Source organism: Cyclopterus lumpus, chromosome 14 (assembly GCF_009769545.1).
Source record: "Cyclopterus lumpus isolate fCycLum1 chromosome 14, fCycLum1.pri, whole genome shotgun sequence".
NCBI classification, from domain to species: domain Eukaryota; kingdom Metazoa; phylum Chordata; class Actinopteri; order Perciformes; family Cyclopteridae; genus Cyclopterus; species Cyclopterus lumpus.
The window spans coordinates 1,042,501-1,052,500 of record NC_046979.1 but is presented as its reverse complement, the minus strand read 5'-3'; the positions used below and the strand labels follow the sequence as shown (position 1 = coordinate 1,052,500).

The 10,000-nt window shown below is 43.4% G+C and overlaps 3 protein-coding genes across 3 annotated transcripts in view; 1 reads left to right on the top strand and 2 right to left on the bottom strand.

The window, feature by feature from the left end:
- c14h17orf49 (chromosome 14 C17orf49 homolog) overlaps positions 1–213 on the top strand; it is a 4,183-nt gene extending 3,970 nt beyond the window's left edge. The window contains exon 6 of the mRNA XM_034551119.1: positions 1–213. This exon is cut by the window's left edge and continues 761 nt beyond it. The gene's annotated coding sequence lies outside the window, so the exon portion shown is untranslated.
- Positions 214–7,150: 6,937 nt separating this feature from the next.
- LOC117742775 lies at positions 7,151–8,575 on the bottom strand. The gene is made up of 3 exons (XM_034550406.1): positions 8,549–8,575; positions 7,965–8,229; positions 7,151–7,916 (listed from the first exon to the last, which is right to left on the bottom strand). Exons 1-3 carry the CDS (start codon positions 8,573–8,575, stop codon positions 7,168–7,170), a joined length of 1,041 nt encoding a protein of 346 aa, XP_034406297.1. The 3' UTR covers positions 7,151–7,167.
- Positions 8,576–9,614: 1,039 nt separating this feature from the next.
- The window catches only part of LOC117742429 (protein FAM122A), an 8,856-nt gene continuing 8,470 nt past the window's right edge, over positions 9,615–10,000 (bottom strand). The window contains exons 8-9 of the mRNA XM_034549767.1: positions 9,852–9,936; positions 9,615–9,765 (exon numbers count right to left, since the gene is read on the bottom strand). Coding sequence (XP_034405658.1) covers positions 9,642–9,765; positions 9,852–9,936 — 209 coding nt within the window. The 3' untranslated portion in view covers positions 9,615–9,641. The remainder of the gene's footprint in view (positions 9,766–9,851; positions 9,937–10,000) is intronic.

The following is a 10,000-nucleotide window of genomic DNA, read 5'->3' as shown; positions in this document are numbered from 1 at the left end:
GTATTAATCCACATTTGATGCTCTGGTGAGAATTTACTGACGAGAAGAAATCTGTAGAAGATCCAGACTTGTGCTTTAAGGCGTCGGCGGTCCTGATGGTCGGCGATCATGACGTCAACAAATCAACTTTTGGACTTGAACATTTGACCAATCAGCGGCTGTGAGATGTAAAAACGACGTTTTGATTATGTTAAGTAAAAAAAACTAAACTAGTTTGTTTGTCTTTTCTTGGAGACTTTGTTTCAATCAAGTGAGAGGAGTCGCCCCCTGGTGGTCAGGAGAGAGAATGCAGCTTTAACACATGAAGCATAGACTTCTGTACAACCAGAGGAGTCGCCCCCTGGTGGTCAGGAGAGAGAATGCAGCTTTAACACATGAAGCATAGACTTCTATACAACCAGAGGAGTCGCCCCCTGGTGGTCAGGAGAGAGAATGCAGCTTTAACACATGAAGCATAGACTTCTATACAACCAGAGGAGTCGCCCCCTGGTGGTCAGGAGAGAGAATGCAGCTTTAACACATGAAGCATAGACTTCTATACAACCAGAGGAGTCGCCCCCTGGTGGTCAGGAGAGAGAATGCAGCTTTAACACATGAAGCATAGACTTCTATACAACCAGAGGAGTCGCCCCCTGGTGGTCAGGAGAGAGAATGCAGCTTTAACACATGAAGCATAGACTTCTATACAACCAGAGGAGTCGCCCCCTGGTGGTCAGGAGAGAGAATGCAGCTTTAACACATGAAGCATAGACTTCTATACAACCAGAGGAGTCGCCCCCTGGTGGTCAGGAGAGAGAATGCAGCTTTAACACATGAAGCATAGACTTCTATACAACCAGAGGAGTCGCCCCCTGGTGGTCAGGAGAGAGAATGCAGCTTTAACACATGAAGCATAGACTTCTATACAACCAGAGGAGTCGCCCCCTGGTGGTCAGGAGAGAGAATGCAGCTTTAACACATGAAGCATAGACTTCTATACAACCAGAGGAGTCGCCCCCTGGTGGTCAGGAGAGAGAATGCAGCTTTAACACATGAAGCATAGACTTCTATACAACCAGAGGAGTCGCCCCCTGGTGGTCAGGAGAGAGAATGCAGCTTTAACACATGAAGCATAGACTTCTATACAACCAGAGGAGTCGCCCCCTGGTGGTCAGGAGAGAGAATGCAGCTTTAACACATGAAGCATAGACTTCTATACAACCAGAGGAGTCGCCCCCTGGTGGTCAGGAGAGAGAATGCAGCTTTAACACACGAAGCATAGACTTCTATACAACCAGAGGAGTCGCCCCCTGGTGGTCAGGAGAGAGAATGCAGCTTTAACACACGAAGCATAGACTTCTATACAACCAGAGGAGTCGCCCCCTGGTGGTCAGGAGGGAGAATGCAGCTTTAACACACGAAGCATAGACTTCTATACAACCAGAGGAGTCGCCCCCTGGTGGTCAGGAGGGAGAATGCAGCTTTAACACACGAAGCATAGACTTCTATACAACCAGAGGAGTCGCCCCCTGGTGGTCAGGAGGGAGAATGCAGCTTTAACACACGAAGCATAGACTTCTATACAACCAGAGGAGTCGCCCCCTGGTGGTCAGGAGGGAGAATGCAGCTTTAACACACGAAGCATAGACTTCTATACAACCAGAGGAGTCGCCCCCTGGTGGTCAGGAGGGAGAATGCAGCTTTAACACACGAAGCATAGACTTCTATACAACCAGAGGAGTCGCCCCCTGGTGGTCAGGAGAGAGAATGCAGCTTTATCACATGAAACATAGACTTCTATACAACCAGAGGAGTCGCCCCCTGGTGGTCAGTAGAGAGAATGCAGCTTTAACACACGAAGCATAGACTTCTATACAACCAGAGGAGTCGCCCCCTGGCTTTTGTCCAAAAATATAATATATACAGTTCACTGTTCACTTTTCTAGTTACTATACTAATTGAAAAACAGCTAACTTTCATTTGAAATAAATAAATGACTCTTTTAGGACATATGACGTTTTTTATAACTTTTTCTGACATTCTATACTATTTAATTTTTTTACATACGATACAATGACTCTCTTAGTATGTCGGAGAAGTATAAAAAGTCGCAGAAAAATTAAGACTATAGTTCAATAACACAAAAAAAACTTTTTAGGATATGTTACATATTTTATTGAGTTTTCATATACAATACAATATAATATATATATATATATATATTTATAGTATGTAGATGAATTGTAAGGGAATAAACACTTGAATATAGACTTTTATTTTACAGTTGCATAAAAATACATCGTCTCATTTGTCTTATGTAGAGAATTTATCCAAAATGAAAAAGAACAGAAAGAAAAAAAAACTATCTACATTTTGAAAAATACTTGAATGTTTTCATGTGCTTTTAGTTCCTCCCGTCCATTAAACTCTAGCAGCCCTTTTTTATGAAGTCGTATCTCACTCTGGATCTGCGTCATTTTTCAGCACCGAAAAATAAAGCTGCTGGTTTCGGTTTCACGTCGACGTCAAATTACACGATTGCAGTTCAACAGCGGCGGATTATTATTTAAACAAAAATATATATATATATTTTTTGTTGTTGTTGTTTTACGTATACATTTTAAAGTGCTTGAAGTTTTTTAATCTAAAAAAATAAAGTTTAAAAAAAAATGTCTGCTGTAATAAGGCTACAGCTAGCAACCGGTTAGCTTAGCTTAGCATAAGGACACGAAAACAGGAAGTAGATTTTCTTTTCTTTTTTTCCTCTCACTGATTTGTGAGAAAAAAAACAAAATCATAAATGTTTTTGTGCGTCGAAGCCCTTCAGTTTAGATATATAATACTATATAACAATACTATATCATATAAATGTTTATAAAAGCGTTTTCTTTTAACTCGCTATTGGGGGCCGGCCTTAAACGGCCATTTCAGGGACCGTCCTCCTGCCCCGGAGGTTTGGCCGCTTCGTGACGCAGGAGAACATCGGGTCCGTTTCAGTGCTGAGAAATCACGGTGTTTTCTTTCTCCACCAGAGTGGAACATCGCTTGAATACTGAAACGTTGACGCGCTACTCGCTCGAGACAATAAACTGATACAAAGACAAAAGACAAATTAAAAGTAGAGAAATAAAAACAAGAACCTTCAGATCCTGATGACGCGTCAACTAACAGAAAGCTTTAACTTGTAATAATTATACACAAATAAAAGATTTTAAAAAATACTAAAGCAGCTGATGAAATTTATAAAAATACGATATGAAGTTGCTGTTTGAAAAGAAAGAAGAAAATCGCAATTAAAACACAATTCCAGCGTGATGGGAGGGTTTTTGTAATTTACTTAAGTCTGATTAATGTATATATTTATATATATATATATATATTTACATATATATAAACACACACATCAGTACATGTTATCTTATTTATACCTTCAACTGACTGTTCTTAAACATTTAGTCTATAAAATACTGACCTGAAGATGACGTATTAAAATGTCTCGATCAAGATATTCACTTTATAATCACAGAAGACTCAAAATGTCCCAAAGTACACGTTTGAAAAGCTGCATTTAAAACATTTTGTGGTATTTTTGCTTTCTTAAGAAGGAAAGACGGACTTAAAATGAGTAATTGTTAAAATAAATGTATTTACCACAAATTATATTCCCTCTATTCTTACTAAGAACATGTTGTTAATGTGTTGGCTGATCAATACAGGAGGCGAGATACAGGAGACGAGATACAGGAGCAAAGATACAGGAGACGGGATACATGAGACGAGATACAGGAGACAAGATACAGGAGCAAAGATACAGGAGAGAAGATACAGGAGGCGAGATACAGGAGACGAGATACAGGAGACGGGATACAGGAGACGGGATACAGCAGAGAAGATACAGGAGACGGGATACAGCAGAGAAGATACAGGAGACGGGATACAGGAGACGGGATACAGGAGACGAGATACAGGAGAGAAGATACAGGAGACGGGATACAGCAGAGAAGATACAGGAGACGGGATACAGGAGACAGGATACAGGAGACGAGATACAGGAGACGGGATACAGGAGACGGGATACAGGAGACGAGATACAGGAGAGAAGATACAGGAGACGGGATACAGCAGAGAAGATACAGGAGACGGGATACAGGAGACGGGATACAGGAGACGAGATACAGGAGACGAGATACAGGAGACGAGATACAGGAGACGGGATACAGGAGACGAGATACAGGAGACGGGATACAGGAGACGGGATACAGGAGACGAGATACAGGAGACGGGATACAGGAGACGGGATACAGGAGACGAGATACAGGAGACGGGATACAGGAGACGAGATACAGGAGACGGGATACAGGAGACGAGATACAGGAGACGGGATACAGGAGACGGGATACAGGAGACGAGATACAGGAGACGGGATACAGGAGACGGGATACAGGAGACGAGATACAGGAGACGGGATACAGGAGACGGGATACAGGAGACGGGATATAGGAGACGAGATACAGGAACAAAGATACAGGAGACGGGATACAGGAACAAAGATACAGGAGAGAAGATACAGAAGACGAGTAAAAACCTCCAATCACACTGGAAACGTCCTTTAAACAACATTCAGAGAATAAAGAGAGGAACCCCTCGAGGACGTGGAGGCGAACACATTCACAAAGTTGTTGTAAGATCGCCGTCTTACAACAACGTGCAATTTGATGAACAATTTTTGGCTTAAAAACATACTCTGAAGCAGAAGTGGGCAACGAGAGGTGTGCAAAGGTAAAGATAAAGAACAGATCATCTTAAAGCTACAGTTTGTGTGATTTTGGCAGCGCGTCGTTACCTCGGAGAAAAGTCCGTCCTGCTCTTCAAAGTCTGGAAGTTATCGTGAAATAAGAAAAAACTCATCGTCTCAAATGTATTTAAAGCGTGTTTAAATTTAATTGCTCCACAAGTTTTAAAGTTTTTGGTGCAGATACCATTTCTTTTCTAAAATAGTTAATTGGAGATGATTTTCCCAACGATGTCTTGACATCGATATTCTGATATGAAATATTGTTTATTCAATGTTGCCGTGGTACATGTTTATTAATTGAATTCACCTTTTTTTGAGCTTTTTGTGTCCGTAACATTGACAAATCTGGGTTTTAGTCAAATCAGATTATTGTACGACATCTACAATTTTTATTTCTCACGGTAAGAATGTTAAAAGCTTTGTTCCTGGCACGAAGACGGCAGCATTATCAAAAGAAACACAAACCCCCAAATATCCATCTTTCTCTGGGACGTTTTAAAGCTGAAGGACTTTGAAGTCGGACGGACATAAAGTGTCAAAACTTCAAAGCGTCGTCTCCCATGACGATGCGTTACCCATGACGATGCGTTACCCATGACGATGAGTTACCCATGACGATGCGTTACCATGACGATGAGTTACCCATGACGATGCGTTACCCATGACGATGAGTTACCCATGACGATGCGTTACCCATGACGATGCGTTACCCATGACGATGCGTTACCCATGACGATGAGTTACCCATGACGATGCGTTACCCATGACGATGCGTTTGCGTTACCCATGACGATGCGTTACCCATGACGATGCGTTAAACCATGACACCATGACGATGCGTTACCATGACGATGTGTTACCCATGATGATGAGTTACCCATGATGATGCGTTACCCATGACGATGAGTTACCCATGATGATGCGTTACCCATGACGATGCGTTACCCATGACGATGCGTTAAACCATGACACCATGACGATGCGTTACCATGACGATGCGTTACCATGACGATGTGTTACCCATGATGATGCGTTACACATGGCGATGCGTTACCCATGATGATGCGTTACCCATGACGATGTGTTACCCATGATGATGCGTTACACATGACGATGCGTTACACATGATGATGCGTTACCCATGATGATGCGTTACCCATGACGATGTGTTACCCATGATGATGCGTTACACATGGCGATGCGTTACCCATGATGATGCGTTACACATGATGATGCGTTACACATGATGATGTGTTACCCATGATGATGCGTTACCCATGATGATGCGTTACCCATGATGATGCGTTACACATGGCGATGCGTTACCCATGATGATGCGTTACCCATGATGATGCGTTACCCATGATGATGCGTTACACATGGCGATGCGTTACCCATGGCGATGCGTTACCCATGATGATGCGTTACCATGACGATGCGTTACCATGACGATGTGTTACCCATGATGATGCGTTACCATGACGATGCGTTACCATGACGATGTGTTACCCATGATGATGCGTTACACATGGCGATGCGTTACACATGATGATGCGTTACCCATGATGATGCGTTACCCATGACGATGTGTTACCCATGATGATGCGTTACACATGGCGATGCGTTACCCATGATGATGCGTTACCCATGATGATGCGTTACACATGGCGATGCGTTACCCATGATGATGCGTTACCCATGATGATGCGTTACCCATGATGATGCGTTACACATGGCGATGCGTTACCCATGATGATGCGTTACCCATGATGATGCGTTACACATGGCGATGCGTTACACATGATGATGCGTTACACATGACGATGCGTTACACATGATGATGCGTTAGCCATGACACCATGACGATGCGTTACCATGACGATGTGTTACCCATGATGCATTTCATGATGATGCGTTACCCATCAAGTCAAAACAGAAAGAGAACTGTGCAAAGTGGTGACAAAGAAGAACGTGACGTCATATCACAAAACAAATGCTCTGGAAACGCTGCTTCCTGTTTCAGATGTTTCAACCAGAGGGGAAAGCGACACGACGTGGAAGTGAGCCGAGTGCAAACAGCTCATTTCTGGACCCGTGACCTCTGACCTCTGGTGAGAGGGCTACGTTAAAAACAGCAAACTAATATGACTGTAAATCCACATTGGTGAATTCTTGGTTGTTATTAGAGTCACGTTGTGTGTCCTTTAATTAAGGGACAGGTGTCTGACTTGGACTGTGGAATTAACCCTTTAACATATGAACAGGAGCACCTGCACGGATGACGTAATTATCACAATATTTACTCAGATGTTTTCTGTATAAAACGTAACCTGGAAAATATGTGCAAAATATTATCAAATAACGGCTGTTCATCAAATTAGTTGGTTTCTAAATCACAGTTTCTGGAGAATGATAATCAATAAGTTGAAATCAATATGTTTATATTGAGTGAAATGTGATATTGAATTATTGCCCAGCTCTAGGATTCTTAGACCAGATCCAGAAGAGTCAACAACAGAACCGGATCGGGTCTTAAAAAAAATCCATTGTAGTAACGGTGGTGAAAGAAAGAAAAAAAGAACAAGTTCAATAGAAATGTTAGAGAGCAGAACCTTTAACCTGTTAGAAAGTAGAACCTTTAGCAGAACCTTTAACCTGTTAGAAAGTAGAACCTTTAGCAGAACCTTTAACCTGTTAGAAAGTAGAACCTTTAGCAGAACCTTTAACCTGTTAGAAAGTAGAACCTTTAGCAGAACCTTTAACCTGTTAGAAAGTAGAACCTTTAGCAGAACCTTTAACCTGTTAGAAAGCAGAACCTTTAACCTGTTAGAAAGCAGAACCTTTAGCAGAACCTTTAACTTGTTAGAAAGTAGAACCTTTAGCAGAACCTTTAACCTGTTAGAAAGTAGAACCTTTAGCAGAACCTTTAACCTGTTAGAAAGTAGAACCTTTAGCAGAACCTTTAACCTGTTAGAAAGTAGAACCTTTAGCAGAACCTTTAACCTGTTAGAAAGCAGAACCTTTAGCAGAACCTTTAACTTGTTAGAGAGCAGAACCTTTAGCAGAACCTTTAACCTGTTAGAAAGCAGAACCTTTAGCAGAACCTTTAGCACATTTAACTTGTTAGAAAGTAGAACCTTTAACTTGTTAGAAAGTAGAACCTTTAGCAGAACCTTTAACCTGTTAGAAAGCAGAACCTTTAACTTGTTAGAAAGTAGAACCTTTAGCAGAACCTTTAACTTGTTAGAAAGTAGAACCTTTAGCAGAACCGTTAACCTGTTAGAAAGCAGAACCTTTAGCAGAACCTTTAACTTGTTAGAGAGCAGAACCTTTAGCAGAACCTTTAACGTCTTAGAAAGCAGAACCTTTAGCAGAACCTTTAACTTCTTAGAAAGCAGAACCTTTAACTTCTTAGAAAGCAGAACCTTTAACGTCTTAGAAAGCAGAACCTTTAACTAGAACCTTGAACAACAACGTGGACGTTCTCAAGGTGAATGAAAGGAAAGGTATGAAAGCACTTTTCCTTTGTTCTAACGGGACTTCCTGCAGGCGAAGCATAGTGAGCACGTTTCAGCTGCTCCGTCAATATTCACATATAGATACACTATTAACAAGCCTCCACAGGGGGAACCGGTTCCTCAAACCGGGAGAACAACGTCCCGTCGATGGAACCGCAGACTATTTCATTTCTTCCGGTAAACCAGAAAGCTTCAGTCAGCCCGGAGACAACTCAACGTCTCTAAAACACAAAGATATGAAACGTTTGTTCTGAACCTTTGGGCCCAGAGACAGAACCTCCATGTGTTCTGCGACCCAGACGGCCTCAGTGGACCTACAGGGTTTGTACATTTAGTAATTCATCATCGTCTTCAGCGGACAAGCTCAATGTCTACGAGATCCACGACCTCGGAGCGCTGATCGACAGCTTCCTGATAGAAAGATCAATACATTCTCTCCAGGACACCAAAGCAGAGAGCTGAAGGCCTCCGGATCACCTGATCACCTGGATCACATGATCACCTGGATCACCTGATCACCTGGATCACCTGATCACCTGGATCACATGATCACCTGGATCACCTGATCACCTGGATCACATGATCACCTGGATCACATGAAGTCCCTCGACTCCTTCAGAGAGACGATTCCGACCATTTTGTGAGATCTTGATTACAACTCAAGACCTCATTCGACCTTCCTCAGAAGATCTGGACCTTCATCATCATCATCATCATCGTCATCGTCTGATTGGCCAGACGCCGTCCAAGAACCGCGTCCCGGTTTTAGGCTCCGACTCCTTGGACGTGAAACAACCTGAGGGGGAATGTTTACGGACGCCGCGCTTCGTTGTTTCACTCTTTGTTTCGTTTTGTTTCCCGGTGACCAATCAGAAGCCTCCTTCTCTTTAAGTCCGTTCAATTCCACGACGACACAACCAGCGCGTCCTCGTTGTCCCAAAAGTCCTCCGTGACCTCCCGGCGATGCCGATGACGAATCCTTAGTACGTTGTTTCATTTGAGGGATCATGATCCTCATTTTAAAGCTCGTCCATTGGCCGGTTAGACGAACCGACCGATGGACGCAAACGGGCGGCGAACAGATCAGAAACTTCGAGAACGTTTTCTGCGCGATTCTTCAAGGCTGCAGAAAAAAAAACTACTTTCCACGACAACGATGTCTTAAATTTCCTGCGATTCTTCTGTCCGTCTAAAAAAAAAAAAAACGTGGTCTCAGGAAGAGGTGGGACTTAGTGATGCTAGCAGGCGATTGGAGCAGAACTACGGTGCACATTTTGCCCCCAGGTTGCTGGTGGTCGGTCCGCACCCACAGGGTCACGGGGTCGGGACTCTGGGTGGGGAGGCGGGTTCTAGTGTCCAGGGTGCTGGTGGGAGGTGAATGGGGTGAAGGACGGGGGAGGGGAGAGAGACAGAGGGCTGGACTGAGGGCTGACGCCTCCTGCAGGAGGAGAGTCCGCCGCCGACTGTGAGACACTGAGGAGGGGAGGCGGGACAAACAAGCTTCACTCGGGGTGTTCTTACTATTTGATACGAATGTGTCAATCAAGGTTGAGCCTCACCTGACAGTGTAGCTGCTACGGTGGGCGGGATCTGTTACTCCGGCCACAAAAAGCTTCTTCGGGGGTCCGTCAGACTCCACCCCTCCTGAGAGACAAAAGAGGTAATCAGAGGTCACATCGGAGGTCACATCAGGGGTCACGAACAAAAT

Excerpts from the sequence above, each read along its gene's own strand:
- LOC117742775 (XM_034550406.1), bottom strand. The coding sequence starts at position 8,575 with ATGGAGGTTCTGTCTCTGGGCCCAAAG. Across the intron at positions 8,230-8,548 it reads TTCTGTCTCTGGGCCCAAAG|TTAAAGGTTCTGCTTTCTAA; the intron begins GTTCAGAACAAA and ends TCAAGGTTCTAG. Across the intron at positions 7,917-7,964 it reads TAACAAGTTAAAGGTTCTGC|TAAAGGTTCTACTTTCTAAC; the intron begins TTTCTAACAGGT and ends TTTCTAACAAGT.